The 18610-nt window shown below is 41.1% G+C and overlaps 1 protein-coding gene across 1 annotated transcript in view; it reads right to left on the reverse strand.

Moving 5' to 3' along the window:
* The window catches only part of LOC133081782 (structural maintenance of chromosomes protein 1A-like), a 184420-nt gene extending 166938 nt beyond the window's left edge, over positions 1–17482 (reverse strand). Inside the window, exons 1-2 of the mRNA XM_061178144.1 lie at positions 17360–17482; positions 17118–17271 (exon numbers count right to left, since the gene is read on the reverse strand). Of these exons, the coding sequence (XP_061034127.1) occupies positions 17118–17271; positions 17360–17469 (264 nt within the window). The 5' untranslated portion in view covers positions 17470–17482. The remainder of the gene's footprint in view (positions 1–17117; positions 17272–17359) is intronic.
* Positions 17483–18610: the final 1128 nt, after the last annotated feature.

An 18610-nucleotide genomic window follows, 5' to 3' on the forward strand; every position in this document is an offset into this window, starting at 1 on the left:
TGCTCCTATGAGAATCTAATGCCACCACTGATCTGACAGGAGGCGGAGCTCAGACCTTAATGCGAGTGATGGGTAGCAGCTGTAAATACAGATGAAGCTTCCCTCACTCGCCCGCCACTCACTTCCTGCTGTGCGGCCTGGTTCCTAACAGGCCACGGACCAGTACCAGTCCATGGCCCAGGGGTTGGGGACCCCTGCTGTAGAGGCTCTGGTCTGGGTTTGGGCATAGGTCTCCAATGTGGTGGGTCTTTGATGACCACTTCTGGGGGGATGGGGAGCATGGACAGCTCCCTCACTCCGTGGGGTGGGGAGTAGAGTGGCATGGACCCCAGACAGCTGTGTCAGCTGGGTTCTGTACTGATGAAGACTGTGGGGGTCGTTAGTGGTAAAAGCCACAGGTGTCAGCAGTGGTGACGAGGGCTGCTGGGGTCCTCATGCTTTCCTTTTCCCCACTGTGGGAGTTCACACTGAGGGGACCCCTCTTGGCACCAAACTGTGCTGGACTGGGAGATGGGGTAACATAGGCCAAGTGCTTCCTAAGCTTTTCTATGCAGCTTTCCTCAGTTTCTGCACTACACAGGGTTTCTGCAGCTTTGTTATTATATTCTGGAGCTCTCCCAGAGCTGTTTTTGTCAGTATGCAGTTGTTTATTCATTGTTTTTTATTGGTGGGGGAGACGAGTGTTGGGGACCTCCTAGTTTGCCATCTTGCTGACATCACTTTTTCCTTAATACTTCTCCCCGTCTTTTCAGTAGTTTATTAAATAATCTCCCTGTCTCCATCATCTCCCTCAAAAATGCATTCATTCTTTCAAAAACTATTTATTGGGTGTCTGTTTTATGCCAGGTACTGTGCTTATTGCTGGGGATATACCAGTAGCAAGATAATCCCAGGCCCACCCTAGTGGTGCTTACAGCTTATTCAGTGAAACAAAACAAGCAAATATAAAACAGTGTGAGAATTGAACAGCAGGGAAACTACAGGCATGGCAGCATACAGCATGAGCAGATATCTAACCTAATCCTGGCCAGAAAAAGGTTTGTTAAATTCACATTGGACCCAGATTTTCCCCTGCTTAAAGCCACTCATTCCATGGGTCCCCCACTGCCTTCAGGCTACCCTTCCCAAAACTGGCTGTACCCTAGAGTCATGTGTTGACCTTTATAAGCATTCAAGATTCTGAGGCCCCATGCCATAGTTACTGAAACTGAATTTTCAGAGGTTGGGGCCCAGGATGCCCATGTGTTTCTGGTGCACAGCCAGTTTGGGAACCACACAGTCCCATGAGATATATCTGAACTCTGTAACCAGGTTCTTACAACCCTCTTCAAATCTGGTTCCTGACTACCTCTCCAGCTTCATTTCCTGCTGCTTTCCCCCAGCCCAGGAAACCTTATGCTTCAGTATTTCTGAATTGCTAGGATGTTTCTTGCCTTCAGGTCTTCGTGCATACTGTTCGCACTACCTGGAAATTCCTTCCACTTGCTCCTCAACTGGCTAATTCCTGACAGTCCCCCAAGAGTCAGCTCAGGTGTCACTTCCTAGACTAGAGGACGTCTTCTCTGAACCTCTACCTAAGCTAGATGCCCCTGCTTTATCCATGCTCCTGTCAGAGGACTGATCACACTGCTTTATGAATTGCCTCCCCAACTAGACAGTGAGTTCCTCAAAGACAGGAGAAAGATTTGACTCATGTTTGTGTCCCGAGACTAAGGCTACCGGGTCCAGAACATAAGGGAGTCAACCTAGTGTCCTCCAACTAACCCTAGGGATTCTACTCAGATCCAGCTGGCTCTTGGAAACACACCATGGTGTCTGCTCTTCTCTGGGCACAGCCTGCACTGAGCACGTGTTGCCTTGTGATGATAGGAGGTGGTGTGGCACAAGGGAAAGCACTGGGCAAGCACAGAGGAGATCCCAGTGGAAGTCTAGGCTCTGCCAGCGAACCACTGGGATCTCAGACAAGTCATCTCACCTCTCTGATCCTCAGGATTTAAATCTTTTGTAGCACTTGTGTTCCTATGTATCAGGGTCTTATCCCAAGGCATCTCATGTAATGCTTTCTACCTTGTGAGGTAGGGATTAGTTGTCCAGATTATTATCCACACCCACCGAATTAAATTTCCAGAACCAAGATGAGAGAAATTTGTTCATTTTTTAAATTGGTCCACAATATTAATTTTTTATTGTAAAACATACATGACAAAATTTTACCATTTTAATCATTTTAGATGCATAGTTCAGTGTCACTATGTACATTTGCATTGTTGTGCAACCATCACCACTATCCATCTCCAGAACTTTTTCATCTTCCCAAATTGAAATTCTGTACCCATTAAACAATAACTCCCCATTCTCCCCTCCCCCACCCACATCCCCTGGCAAAAACCATTATATTTTCTGTCTCTATGAAAAGGACTACTTTAGGTAACCCATATAAGTGGAATCATACAGTATTTGTCCTTTCTTGTCTGGCTTATTTCACTTATGATGTCTTCAAGGTTCACCTGTAGCATCTGTAAGAATTTCATTCTTTTTTAAATGCTGAATATTTGAATTAAGGTTCTCCAGAGAAAAAAGTAGGAGATATATATCTATATGATGCATAGACATATAGATCTACATATGAGAAGAGAGAGAAATTGTGAGGAATTGGCTCACACGGTTATGGAGGCTGAGAAGTCCCACAACCTGCTGTCTGCAAGCTTGAGACCCAGGAAAGCTGGTGGTGTAAAAGTCTGAAGGCTTGAGGACCATGGGAACCAATGGTATCCGAGGGCAGAAGATGAGATGAGATGTTCGAGCTCAAGTAGTCAGGCAGAAAAAAAAAAAGAGGCAAATTCGAGATAGCCTCATCCACCAGAGGGCAGACAACAAAAGCAAGAAGAACTACAATCCTGCAGCCTGTGGACAAAAGCCACATTCATAGAAAGATAGACAAGATGAAAAGGCAGAGGGCTATGTACCAGATGAAGGAATAAGATAAAACCCCAGAAAAACAACTAAATGAAGTGGAGATAGGCAACCTTCCAGAAAAAGAATTCAGAATAATGATAGAGAAGATGATCCAGGACCTTGGAAAAAGAATGGAGGCAAAGTTCGAGAAAATGCAAGAAATGTTTAACAAAGACCTAGAAGAATTAAAGAACAAGCAAACAGAGATGAACAATACAATAATTGAAATGAAAAATACACTAGAAGGAATCAATAGCAGAATAACTGAGGCAGAAGAATGGGTAAGTGACCTGGAAGACAGAATGGTGGAATTCACTGCTGCGGAACAGACTAAAGAAAAAAGAATGAAAAGAAATGAAGACACCCTAAGAGACCTCTGGGACAACATTAAACGTAACAACATTCACATTATAGGGGTCTCAGAAGGAGAAGAGAGAGAGAAAGGACCCGAGAAAATATTTGAAGAGATTATAGTCGAAAACTTCCCTAACATGGGAAAGGAAATAGCGACCCAAGATCAGGAAGCACAGCGAGTCCCATACAGGATAAACCCAAGGAGAAACACACCGAGACACATAGTAATCAAATTGGCAAAAATTAAAGACAAAGAAAAATTATTGAAAGCAGCAAGGGAAAAATGACAAATAACATACAAGGGAACTCCCATAAGGTTAACAGCTGATTTCTCAGCAGAAATTCTACAAGCCAGAAGGAAGTGGCATGATATACATAAAGTGAGGAAAGGGAAGAACCTACAACCAAGATTACTCTACCCAACAAGGATCTCATTCAGATTCATTGGAGAAATCAAAATCTTTACAGACAAGCAAAGGCTAAGAGAATTCAGCACCACCAAACCAGCTCTACAACAAATGCTAAAGGAACTTCTCTAAGTGGGAAACACAAAAGAAAAAAAGGACCTACAAAAACAAACCCAAAATGATTAAGAAAATGGTCATAGGAACATACATATCGATAATTACCTTAAGCGTGAATGGATTAAATGCTCCAACCAAAAGACACAGGCTTGCTGAATGGATCCAAAAACAAGACCCATATATATGCTGTCTACAAGAGACCCACTTCAGACCTAGGGACACATTCAGACTGAAAGTGAGGGTATGGAAAAAGATATTCCATGCAAATGGAAATCAAAAGAAAGCTGAAGTAGCAATACTCATATCAGATAAAATGGACTTTAAAATAAAGAATGTTACAAGAGACAAGGAAGGACACTACATAATGATCAACGGATCAATCCAGGAAGAAGATATAATAAATATAAATATATATGCACCCAACATAGGAGCACCTCAATACATCAGGCAACTGCTAACAGCTCTAAAAGAGGAAATCGACAGTGACACAATAATAGTGGGGGACTTTAACACCTCACTTACACCAATGGACAGATCATCCACACAGAATATTAATAAGGAAACAGAAGCTTTAAATGACACAATAGACCAGATAGATTTAACTGATATTTAAAGGACATTCCATCCAAAAACAGCAGATTACACTTTCTTCTCAAGTGTGTACAGAACATTCTCCAGGACAGATCACATCTTGGGTCACAAATCAAGCCTCAGTAAATTTAAGAAAATTGAAATCATATCAAGCATCTTTTCTGACCACAACACTATGAGATTAGAAATCAATTACAGTGAAAAAAACGTAAAAAACACAAACACATGGAAGCTAAATGATACATTACTAAATAACCAAGCGATCACTGAAGAAATCAAAGAGGAAATCAAAAAATACCTAGAGACAAGTGACAACGAAAACACGATGATCCAACACCTATGGGATGCAGCAAAAGCAGTTCTAAGAGGGAAGTTTATAGCTATACAAGCCTACCTCAAGAAACAAGAAAAATGTCAAATAAAAAATCTAACGTTACACCTAAAGTAACTAGAGAAAGAAGAAGAAGCAAAACTCAAAGTTAGCAGAAGGAAAGAAATCATAAAGATCAGAGCAGAAATAAATGAAATAGAAACAAAGAAAATAATAGCAAAGATCAATAAAACTAAAAGCTGGGTCTGGGCAAGATGGCGGAAGAGTAAGACGCGGAGATCACCTTCCTTCCCATGGATACAGTAGAAATACATCTACACGTGGAACTGCTCCTACAGAACACCCACTGAACGCTGGCAGAAGACGTCAGACCTCCCAAAAGGCAAGAACATCCCCACGTACTTGGGTAGGGCAAAAGAAAAAAGAAATAACAGAGACAAAAGAATAGGGACGGGACCTGCACCAGTGGGAGGGAGCTGTGAAGGAGGAAAGGTTTCCACACACTAGGAAGCCCCTTAGTGGGCAGAGACTGCGGGTAGCAGAGGGGGGAAGCTTCAGAGCCACGGAGGAGAGCGCAGCCACAGGGGTGCGGAGGGCAAAGCGGAGAAATTCCCGCATGGAGGATCGGTGCCGAGCAGCACTCACCAGCCCGAGAGGCATGTCTGCTCAGTCGCCGGGGCGGGCGGGGGCTGGGAGCTGAGGCTCGGGCTTCGGTGCTAGCCGGGAGGGAGTCCAGGAAAAAGTCTGCTGCTGCCGAAGAGGCAAGAGACTTTTTCTTTCCTCTTCGTTTCGCGGCGCGCAAGGAGAGGGGATTCAGAGCGCCGCCTAAACAAGCTCCAGAGACGGGCGCGAGCTGCGGCTATCAGCACGGATCCCACAGCAACAGGGGCACAGAGGGAAAAACGGAGAGATTCCCGCACAGAGGCTCGGCGCCGAGCAGCACTCACGAGCCCGAGAGGCTTGTCTGCTCACCCGCCGGGGCGGGCGGGGGCTGGGAGCTAAGGTTCGGGCTTTGGTCGGATCCCAGGGAGAGGACTGGGGTTGGCTGCGTGAACACAGCCTGAAGGGGCTAGTGCGCCACAGCTAGCCGGGAGGGAGCCCGAGAAAAAGTCTGCAGCTGCCGAAGAGGCAAGGGACTTTTTCTTGCCTCTTTGTTTCGCGGCGCGCAAGGAGAGGGGATTCAGAGCGCCGCCTGAACGAACTCCAGAGACGGGCGCGAGCCGCGGCTATCAGCGCGGACCCCAGAGGCGGGAGCGAGCCGCGAATATCAGCGCGGACCCCAGAGGCGGGTGCAAGACGCGGCTGTCAGCGCGGACCCCAGAGACGGGCATGAGACGCTAAGGCTGCTGCTGTCACCACCAAAAAGCCTGTGTGCGAGCACAGGTCACTCTCCACACCGCCCCTCCCGGGAGCCAGTGCAGCCCGCCACGGCCAGGCTCCCGTGATCCGGGGACAACTTCCTCGGGAGAACGCACGGCGCGCCTCAGGCTGCTGCAATGTCACGCCGGCTTCTGCCGCCGCAGGCCCGCCCCGCCTCCTCCGTACCACTCCCTCCCCCCGGCCTGACTGAGCCAGAGCCCCCGAATCAGCTGCTCCTTTAACCCCGTTCTGTCTGGGCGGGGAACAGACGCCCTCAGGCAACCTACATGCAGAGGCGGGTCCAAATCCAAAGCTGAACCCCGGGAGCTGTACAAACAAAGAAGAGAAAGGGAAATCTCTCCCAGCAGCCTCAGAAGCAGCGGATTAAAGCTCCACAAACAACTTGATGTGCCTGCATCTATTGAATACCTGAATAGACAACGAATCATCCCAAATTTAGGAGGTGAACGTTGGGAGCAGGATATATTAATTTTTCCCCTTTTCCTTTTTTTGTGAGTGTATATGTGTATGCTTCTGGGTGAGATTTTGTCTGTATAGCTTTGCTCTCACCGTTAGTCCTAGGGTTAGGTTCGTCCGTTTTTTTTTAGTTTTTTTTTTTTTTTTTACTTAAAAAAATTTTTTTCCCTAATAACTGTTTTCTTAATAATTTTTTCCTTATTTTCTATTTTTAAAAAAATTAAAAAAATTTTTTAAATAATTTTCATATTTTTTATTTTAAAAAATTAAAAAATTTTTTTCTTAATAAATTTTTTCTCAATAATTTTTTCTTATGTTTTATTATAAAAAATTAATAAATCTATTTTTAAAAATTAAAAAAAATTTTCTTAATAAATTTATTCTTAATAATTTTTTTCTTATTTTTATTATAATAGCTTTATTTTATTTTATTTTATCCTCTTTCTTTCTTTCTTTCCATTTTTTCTCCCTTTTATTCTGAGCCGTGTGGATGAGAGGCTCTTGGTGCTCCAGCCAGGCATCAGGGCTGTGCCTCTGAGGTGGGAGAGCCAACTTCAGGACACTGGTCCACAAGAGACCTCCCAGCTCCACGTAATACCAAACGGCAAAAATCTCTCACAGATCTCCATCTCAACATCAAGACCCAGCTTCACTCAACGACCAGCAAGCTACAGTGCTGGACACCCTATGCCAAACAACTAGCAAGACAGGAACACAGCCCCATCCATTAACAGAGAGGCTGCCTAAAATCATAATAAGGCCACAGACACCCCAAAACACACCACCAGACGTGGACGTGCCCACCAGAAAGACAAGATCCAACCTCATCCACCAGAACACAGGCACTAGTCCCCTCCACCAGGAAGCCTACACAACCCACTGAACCAACCTTAGCCACTGGGGACAGATACCAAAAACAATGGGAACTACGAACCTGCAGCCTGTGAAAAGGAGACCCCAAACACAGTAAGATAAGCAAAATGAGAAGACAAAAAAACACACAGCAGGTGAAGGAGCAGGGTCAAAACACACCAGACCTAACAAATGAAGAGGAAATAGGCAGTCTACCTGAAAAAGAATTCAGAATAATGATAGTAAAGATGATCCAAAATCTTGGAAATAGAATAGACAAAATGCAAGAAACATTTAACAAGGACGTAGAAGAACTAAAGAGGAACCAAGCAACGATGAAAAACACAATTAATGAAATTAAAAATACTCTAGATGGGATCAATAGCAGAATAACTGAGGCAGAAGAACGGATAAGTGACCTGGAAGATAAAATAGTGGAAATAACTACTGCAGACCAGAATAAAGAAAAAAGAATGAAAAGAACTGAGGACAGTCTCAGAGACCTCTGCGACAACATTAAATGCACCAACATTCGAATTATAGGGGTCCCAGAAGAAGAAGAGAAAAAGAAAGGGACTGAGAAAATATTTGAAGAGATTATAGTTGAAAACTTCCCTAATATGGGAAAGGAAATAGTTAATCAAGTCCTGGAAGCACAGAGAGTCCCATACAGGATAAATCCAAGGAGAAACACACCAAGACACATATTAATCAAACTATCCAAAATTAAATATAAAGAAAACATATTAAAAGCAGCAAGGGAAAAACAACAAATAACACACAAGGGAATCCCCATAAGGTTAACAGCTGATCTTTCAGCAGAAACTCTGCAAGCCAGAAGGGAGTGGCCGGATATACTTAAAGTGATGAAGGAGAAAAACCTACAACCAAGGTTACTCTACCCAGCAAGGATCTCATTCAGATTTGATGGAGAAATTAAAACCTTTACAGACAAGCAAAAGCTGAGAGAGTTCAGCACCACCAAACCAGCTTTACAACAAATGCTAAAGGAACTTCTCTAGGCAAGAAACACAAGAGAAGGAAAACACCTACAATAACAAACCCAAAACATTTAAGAAAATGGGAATAGGAAAATACATATCGATAATTACCTTAAATGTAAATGGATTAAATGCTCCCACCAAAAGACACAGACTGGCTGAATGGATGCAAAAACAAGACCCATATATATGCTGTCTACAAGAGACCCACTTCAGACCTAGAGACACATACAGACTGAAAGTGAGGGGATGGAAAAAGATTTTCCATGCAAATGGAAATCAAAAGAAAGCTGGAGTAGCAATTCTCATATCAGACAAAATAGACTTTAAAATAAAGACTATTACAAGAGACAAAGAAGGACACTATATAATGATCAAGGGATCGATCCAAGAGGAAGGTATAACAATTGTAAATATTTATGCACCCAACATAGGAGCACCTCAATACATAAGGCAAATACTAACAGCCATAAAAGGGGAAATCGACAGTAACACAGTCATAGTAGGGGACTTTAACACCCCACTTTCACCAATGGACAGATCATCCAAAATGAAAATAAATAAGGAAACACAAGCTTTAAATGATACATTAAACAAGATGGACTTAATTGATATTTAGAGGACATTCCACCCAAAAACAACAGAATACACATTTTTCTCAAGTGCTCATGGAACATTCTCCAGGATAGATCATATCTTGGATCACAAATCAAGCCTTGGTAAATTTTAAAAAATTGAAATCGTATCAAGTATCTTTTCCGACCACAACGCTATGAGACTAGATATCAATTACAGGAAAAGATCTGTAAAAAATACAAACACATGGAGGCTACACAATACACTACTTAATAACGAAGTGATCACTGAAGAAATCAAAGGGGAAATCAAAAAATACCTAGAAACAAATGACAATGGAGACACGACGACCCAAAACCTATGGGATGCAGCAAAAGCAGTTCTAAGAGGGAAGTTTATAGCAATACAAGCCTACATCAAGAAACAGGAAACATCTCGAATAAACAACCTAACCTTGCACCTAAAGCAATTAGAGAAAGAAGAACAAAAAAACCCCAAAGCTAGCAGAAGGAAAGAAATCATAAAGATCAGATCAGAAATAAATGAAAAAGAAATGAAGGAAACAATAGCAAAAATCAAAGAAACTAAAACCTGGTTCTTTGAGAAGATAAACAAAATTGATAAACCATTAGCCAGACTCATCAAGAGAAAAAGGGAGAAGACTCAAATCAATAGAATTAGAAATGAAAAAGGGGAGGTAACAACTCACACTGCAGAAATACAAAGGATCATGAGAGATTACTACAAGCAACTCTATGCCAATAAAATGGACAACCTGGAAGAAATGGACAGATTCTTAGAAATGCACAACCTGCCGAGACTGAACCAGGAAGAAATAGAAAATATGAACAGACCAATCACAAGCACTGAAATTGAAACTGTGATTAAAAATCTTTCAACACACAAAAGCCCAGGACCAGATGGCTTCACAGGCGAATTCTATCAAACATTTAGAGAAGAGCTAACACCTATCCTTCTCAAACTCTTCTAAAATATTGCAGAGGGAGGAACACTCCCCATCTCATTCTACGAGGCCACCATCACCCTGATACCAAAACCAGACAAAGATGTCACAAAGAAAGAAAACTACAGGCCAATATCACTGATGAACATAGATGCAAAAATCCTCAACAAAATACTAGCAAACAGAATCCAACAACACATTAAAAGGATTATACACCATGATCAAGTGGGGTTTATCCCAGGAATGCAAGGATTCTTCAATATACGCAAATCAATCAACGTGATATATCATATTAACAAATTGAAGGAGAAAAACCATATGTTCATCTCAATAGATGCAGAGAAAGCTTTCGATAAAATTCAACACCCATTTATGATAAAAGCCCTGCAGAAAGTAGGCATAGAGGGAACTTTCCTCAACATAATAAAGGCCATATATGACAAACCCACAGCCAACATTGTCCTCAATGGTGAAAAACTGAAACCATTTCCACTAAGATCAGGAACAAGACAAGGTTGCCCACTCTCACCACTATTATTCAACATAGTTTTGGAAGTGTTAGCCACAGCAATCAGAGAAGAAAAAGAAATAAAAGGAATCCAAGTCGGAAAAGAAGAAGTAAAGCTGTCACTGTTTGCAGATGACATGATACTATACATAGAGAATCCTAAAGATGCTACCAGAAAACTACTAGAGCTAATCAATGAATTTGGTAAAGTAGCAGGATACAAAATTAATGCACAGAAATCTCTTGCATTCCTATATACTAATGATGAAAAATCTGAAAGTGAAATTAAGAAAACACTCCCGTTTACCATTGGAACAAAAAGAATAAAATATCTAGGAATAAACCTACCTAAGGAGACAAAAGACCTGTATGCAGAAAATTATAGGACACTGATGAAAGAAATTAAAGATGATACAAATAGATGGAGAGATATACCATGTTCTTGGATTGGAAGAATCAACATTGTGAAAGTGACTCTACTACCCAAAGCAATCTACAGATTCAATGCAATCCCTATCAAACTACCACTGGCATTTTTCACAGAACTAGAACAAAAAATTTCACAATTTGTATGGAAACACAAAAGACCCCAAATAGCCAAAGCAATCTTGAGAATGAAAAATGGAGCTGGAGGAATCAGGCTCCCTGACTTCAGACTATATTACAAAGCTACAGTAATCAAGGCAGTTTGGTACTGGCACAAAAACAGAAATATAGATCAATGGAACAGGATAGAAAGCCCAGAGATAAACCCACGCACATATGGTCACCTTATCTTTGATAAAGGAGGCAAGCATATACAGTGGAGAAAAGACAGCCTCTTCAATAAGTGGTGCTTGGAAAATTGGACAGGTACATGTAAAAATATGAAATTAGAACACTCCCTGACACCATACACAAAAATAAACTCAAAATGGATTAAAGACCTAAGTGTAAGGCCAGACACTATCAAACTCTTAGAGGAAAACATAGGCAGAACACTGTATGACATAAATCACAGCAAGATCCTTTTTGACCCAGCTCCTAGAGAAATGGAAATAAAAACACAAATAAACAAATGGGACCTAATGAAACTTCAAAGCTTTTGCACAGCAAAGCAAACCATAAACAAGACGAAAAGACAACCCTCAGAATGGGAGAAAATATTTGCAAATGAAGTAACTGACAAAGGATTAATCTCCAAGATTTACAAGCAGCTCATGCAGCTCAATAACAAACAAACAAACAACCCAATCCAAGAATGGGCAGTAGACCTAAATAGACATTTCTCCAAAGAAGATATACAGATTGCCAACAGACACATGAAAGAATGCTCAACATAATTAATCATTAGAGAAGTGCAAATCAAAACTACAATGAGGTATCATCACACACCAGTCAGAATGGCCATCATCAAAAAATCTAGAAACAATAAATGCTGGAGAGGGTGTGGAGAAAAGGGAACACTCTTGCACTGTTGGTGGTAATGTAAATTGATACAGCCACTGTGGAGAACAGTATGGAGGTTCCTTAAAAAACTAAAAATAGAACTACCATACGACCCAGCAATCCCACTACTGGGCATATACCCTGAGAAAACCATAATTCAGAAAGAGTCATGTACTAAAATATTCATTGCAGCTCTGTTTACAATAGCCAGGACATGGAAGCAACCTAGGTGTCCATCATCGGATGAATGGATAAAGAAGATGTGGCATATATATACAATGGAATATTACTCAGCCATAAAAAGAAATGAAATGGAGGTATTTGTAATGAGGTGGATGGAGTTAGAGTCTGTCATACAGAGTGAAGTAAGTCAGAAAGAGAAAAAGAAATACAGTATGCTAACACATATATATGGAATCTAAGGAGAAAAAAAAAAGAAGGTCATGAAGAACCTAGTGGCAAGACGGGAATAAAGACACAGACCTACTAGAGAATGGACTTGAGGATAGGGGGAGGGGGAGGGGTGAGATGTGACAAGGTGAGAGAGTGTCATGGACATATATACACTACCAAATGTAAAATAGATAGCTAGTGGGAAGCAGCCGCATAGCACAGGGAGATCAGCTCTGTGCTTTGTGACCACCTAGAGGGGTGGGATAGGGAGGGTGGGAGGGAGGGAGATGCAAGAGGGAAGAGATATGGGAACATATGTATATGTATAACTGATTCACTTTGTTATAAAGCAGAAACTTACACACCATTGTAAAGCAATTATACTTCAATAAAGATGTTTAAAAAAAAAACCAAAACAAACAAACAAAAAAAAAGTAAAAGCTGGTTCTTTGAGAAGACAAACTAAATTGATAAGCCATTAGCCAGACTCATCAAGAAAAAGAGGGAGAGGCCTCAAATCAATAAAATTAGAAATGAAAAAGCAGAAGTCACAAGAGACACCGCAGAAATACAAAGCATCCTAAGAGAGTACTACAAGCAACTCTATGCCAATAAAATGGACAACCTGGAGGAAATGGACAAATTCTTAGAAAGGTATAACGTCCCAAGACTGAACCAGGAAGAAATAGAAAATATGAACAGACCAATCACAAGGAATGAAATTGAAACTGTGATTAAAAATCATCCAACAAACAGAAGTCCAGGACTAGATGGCTTCACAGGTGAATTCTATCAAACATGTAGAGAAGAGCTAACACCCATCCTTCTCAAACTCTTCCAAAAAATTGAAGAGGAAAGAACACTCCAAAACTCATTCTATGAGGCCACCATCACCCTGATACCAAAACCAGACAAAGACACTACAAAAAAAGAAAATTACAGACCAATATCACTGATGAACATAGATGCAAAAATCCTCAACAAAATACTAGCAATAAGAATCCAACAACACATTAAAAGGATCATACACCACGATCAAGTGGGACTTATCCCAGGGATGCAAGGATTCTTCAATATACGCAAATCAATCAATGTGATACACCATATTAACAAATTGAAGGAGAAAAACCGTATGATCATCTCAATAGATGCAGAAAAAGCTTCTGAGAAAATTCAACACCGATTTATGATAAAAACTCTCCAGAAAGTGGGCATAGAGGGAACTTTCCTCAACATAATAAAGGCCATATATGACAAACCCACAGCAAACATCATTCTCAATGGTGAAAATCTGAAAGCATTTCCTCTAAGATCAGGAACAAGGCAAGGATGTCCACTTTCACCACTGTCATTCAACATAGTTTTGGAAGTCCTAGCCACGGCAATCAGAGAAGAAAAAGAAATAAAAGGAATACAAATTGGAAAAGAAGAAATAAAGCTGTCACAGTTTGCAGATGACATGATACTATACATAGAGAATCCTAAAGATGCCACCAGAAAACTACTAGAGCTAATCAGTGAATTTGGTAAAGTTGCAGGATACAAAATTAATGCACAGAAATCTCTTGCATTCCTATACACTAGTTATGAAAAACCTGAAAGGGAAATTAAGGAAACACTCCCATTTACCATTGCAACAAAAAGAATAAAATACCTAGGAATAAACCTACCTAGGGAGACAAAAGACCTGGATGCAGAAAACTATAAGACACTGATGAAAGAAATTAAAGATGATACCAACAGATGGAGGGATATACCATGTTCTTGGCTTGGAAGAATCAATATTGTGAAAATGACTATACTACCCAAAGCAATCTACAGATTCAATGCAATCCCTATCAAATCACCAATGGCATTTTTTACGGAACTAGAACAAAAAATCTTAAAATTTGTATGGAGACACAAAAGACCCTGAATAGCCAAAGCAGTCTTGAGGGAAAAAAACGGAGCAGGAGGAATCAGACTCCCTGACTTCAGACTATAGTACAAAGCTACAGTAATGAAGACAATAAGGTACTGGCAGAAAAACAGAAACATAGATCAATGGAACAAGATAGAAAGCCCAGAGATAAACCCAGGCCCCTATGGTCAACTAATCTATGACAAAGGAGGCAAGGATATACAATGGAGAAAAGACAGTCTGTTCAATAAGTGGTGCTGGGAAAACTGGACAGCAACATGGAAAAGAATGAAATTAGAACACTCCCTAACACCATACACAAAAATAAGCTCAAAATGGATTAGAAAACTAAATGTAAGAGAGGACGCTATAAAACTCTTAGAGGAAAACATAGGAAGAACACTCTTTGACATAAATCACAGCAAGATCTTTTTTGATCCACCTCCTAGAGTAATGGAAATAAAAACAAAAATAAACAAACGGGACCTAATGAAAGTTAGAAGCTTTTGCACAGCAAAGGAAACCATAAACAAGACGAAAAGGCAACCCTCAAATGGGAGAAAATATTTGCAAACGAATCAACAGACAAAGGATTAATCTCCAAAATATATAAACAGCTCATGCAGCTCAATATTAAAGAAACAAACAACCCAATCCAAAAATGGGCAGAAGACCTAAATAGACATTTCTCCAAAGAAGACATACAGATGGCCAAGAAGCACAAGAAAAACTGCTCAACATCACTAATTATTAGAGAATTGCAAATCTAAACTACAATGAGGTGTCACCTCACTGCAGTTCGAATTGGCATCATCAGAAAATCTACAAGCAACAAATGCTGGAGAGGGTGTGGAGAAAAGGGAACCCTCTTTCACTGTTGGTGGGAATGTAAATTGATACAGCCACTATGGAGAACAGTATGGAGGTTCCTTAAAAAACTAAAAATAGAACTACCATACGACCCAGCAATCCCACTAGTGGGCATATACCCTGAGAAAACCATAATTCAGAAAGAGTCATGTACCAAAATATTCATTGCAGCTCTGTTTACAATAGCCAGGACATGGAAGCAACCTAGGTGTCCATCATCGGATGAATGGATAAAGAAGATGTGGCACATATATACAATGGAATATTACTCAGCCATAAAAAGAAATGAAATGGAGGTGTTTGTAATGAGGTGGATGGAGTTAGAGTCTGTCATACAGAGTGAAGTAAGTCAGAAAGAGAAAAACAAATACAGTATGCTAACACATATATATGGAATCTAAGGGAAAAAAAAGAGGTCATGAAGAACCTAGTGGCAAGATGGGAATAAAGACACAGACCTACTAGAGAATGGACTTGAGGATATGGGGAGAGGGAGGGGTGAGATCTGACAGGGTGAGAGAGTGTCATGGACATATATACACTACCAAATGTAAAATAGATAGCTAGTGGGAAGCAGCCGCATAGCACAGGGAGATCAGCTCGGTGCTTTGTGACCACCTAGAGGGGTGGGATAGGGAGGGTGGGAGGGAGGGAGATGCAAGAGGGAAGAGATATGGGAACATATGTATATGTATAACTGATTCACTTTGTTATAAAGCAGAAGCTAACACACCATTGTAAAGCAATTATACTTCAATAAAGATGTTTAAAAAAAAACAAAAAAAAACACAAAAAACTAAAATTAGGACTACCATATGATCCAGCAATTCCCCTTCTGGGTGTATATCCAAAGGAAATGAAATCACAGTCTTGAAGAGATATCTGCGCTCCCATGTTTATTGAAGCATTATTCACAATAGCCAAGACATGGAAACAACTTGTCCATCATTGGATGAATAGATAAAGAAAATGTGGTATATATATAATGGAATAATATTTAGTCTTAAAAAGAAGCCAATTCTGCCATTTGCGACAATGTGGATGGACTTTGAGGGCATTACACTAAGTGAAATAAGTCAGAGAAACACAGACACTGTATGATCTCATTTATATGTGGTATCTAAAAATATCGAATTTATAGAAACAAAGAGTAGCAGGGAGGTTTCCAGGGGCTGAAGGTTGAGGGAAATGGGGAGATTTTGGCCAATGGGTACAAACTTTCCATTATAAGATGAATAAGTTTTGGGAACTTAATGTAACTATAGTTAGCAATACTGTACTGTGTACTTGAAAGTTGTTATGAGGGTAGAGCTTTTATGTTCTCACCATAACGACAACAATAAAATGGCAATTATGTGAGGTAAAGGATGTGTTACCTATCCTTATTGTGGTAAACATTTCACAATATATACATGTGAAATCACATTGTACATCACATTGTACACCTTAAACTTACACAATGTTATATGTCAATTATATCTTAATGAAGCTAGAAAAAATATTTATCAACTCATAGCTAACATTCTGCCATTACCTCTTCCTATACTCAAATTGTTTTAAAGCAAAGCCTAGATATATCATTTCAACCACAAATACTTCACTATGTATCTCTAAAACAGTTTCCAAATCTTGGCACTATCGACTTTTGGGGCTATGTTTTACCATCTTGTGCACTATAGGAGGTTTAGCAGCATTCCTCATATCTACCCACTAGATGCTGGTAGTGACCCCCACCCCAGTTGTGACAAGAAACGGGGATTTCAGACATTGCCAGATGTCCTCTTGGGGGAAAAATCCTCTACAGCCCTACCCCCAACAACTGCCCTCTCACACCAAGGCTATTACCTTTCACCTCACCTGCCTTCACAGCTTCACCCTGCCTCATCTCCCCTGCATCCCTCCTTTTGTCTCTCATCACCCGCACCCACCATCCTTTCTCTCTCTCTCTCTCACCTGCCCTCCCTAGCCACCTTCATCCCCCATTCCTGGTTATGTTGTTCACAGCCCACACCCACCACCAGCCTTAATACTCACCTCTTCCTGACTAATATCGTCCATGGTGCCCTTAGACAGTGGCAACTTGATGTCCTGCATCTTGCAGGCCTGTAGCAGGTTGTGGCGGTCACTGCGTTTCTGTTCAAGCTTGGTCTCAATGGCTGTCATCTCCTTCTGTAAATGGGTCATTTCCCTAAAAAGATCCAGAGAGATAGGTGAGACCCAAATCCAGCAAGCTGCCCATACTACGTACTTCCAAGCCCAGGCCTGAACCCACTCACTTGTTGGCACCCCCCAGTTTCTTACGAATCTCCTCCATTTCGTGGTTCTTGTCATTCACCTCTGACTTCCTGGCCAGGTGCTGATTCTTCAGGTCTTGTAGCTGGGCCATGGTCTCACGTATGATCTTCATGTGTCTTTTCTCTTCCTGGTCCCAGCAGGGTGAACAGGACAAGAAGTGAAGGCTTTCCCCAGCTCACCTTGGGATCTTCTCCCATTGTCCCCACCCTTTCCACCAGGCAGTTTGTTGGAATCTGTCTTCAATGAGCTCTGCTTTTACAAACCCCCATCACCCCTCTGACTTCTTTTACCTTTTTCCAAATTATTTTGTTGACCTCCTCCCCACCCCAATATACAAGTTGCCTGCTGTAGAAAAGTTAAAAGTACAGAAAAGTATAAAGCAGGGGGAAAAATCACTCACAATCCCACCAGCCAGAGATAACCAATTAACTTTTAGCATATTTCCTCTGAGTATTATTTACAGATGACTCTATATAATTGAGACAAACACTATATTTTATTTAAGGTTATTGCTGTAGTCTGATTGTGTCTTCCCCAAGTTTACATGTTAAAATCCTAACCCCCAAAGGTGATGGTATTTGATGGTATTTGGGAGGTGATTAGGTTATGAGGGTGGAGCCTTCATGAATGGAATTAGTGCCCTTATAAAAGAGACCCCACAAAGCTCCCTAACCCCTTCAGCCATGTGAGGTTACAGTAAGAAGTCAGCAGTCTGCAACCTGGAAGAGGGCTTTCACCAAAACCTGACCATGCTGGCACCCTGACCTTGGACTTCCAGCCTCCAGAACTGTGAGAAATAAATCTCTGTTGTTTATAAGCCACCCAGTCTGTGGTATTTTATCATAGCAGCCCAAATGGACTAAGACAGAAAATTGAGAAATAGGGGTGCTGATATTACAAATACCTAAAAATGTGGAAGCAGCTTTGGAACTGGGAGATGAGTAGAGTTTGGAAGAGTTTGGAGGTGCATGCCAGAAAAAGCCTGCATTGCTGTGAACAGACGTTCAAAGGCAATTCTACTGAATTGCCCAGAAGGAAAAGATGAGGGTTGTATAGAGACACCCAATCTTCTTAGAGAATACCTAAGTAGTCATGAAGAGAATGTTGGTAGAAATATGGATGATAAAAGCCATTCTGATGAAGTTTCAGATGAAAATGAGGACACAGTGAGAAGGTGCTTGCTGTGAGCCAAGAAAAGGGACCTCATCAGAATGTAACCATGCTGGCACCTT

Source organism: Eubalaena glacialis, chromosome X (assembly GCF_028564815.1).
Source record: "Eubalaena glacialis isolate mEubGla1 chromosome X, mEubGla1.1.hap2.+ XY, whole genome shotgun sequence".
Lineage (NCBI taxonomy): Eukaryota > Metazoa > Chordata > Mammalia > Artiodactyla > Balaenidae > Eubalaena > Eubalaena glacialis.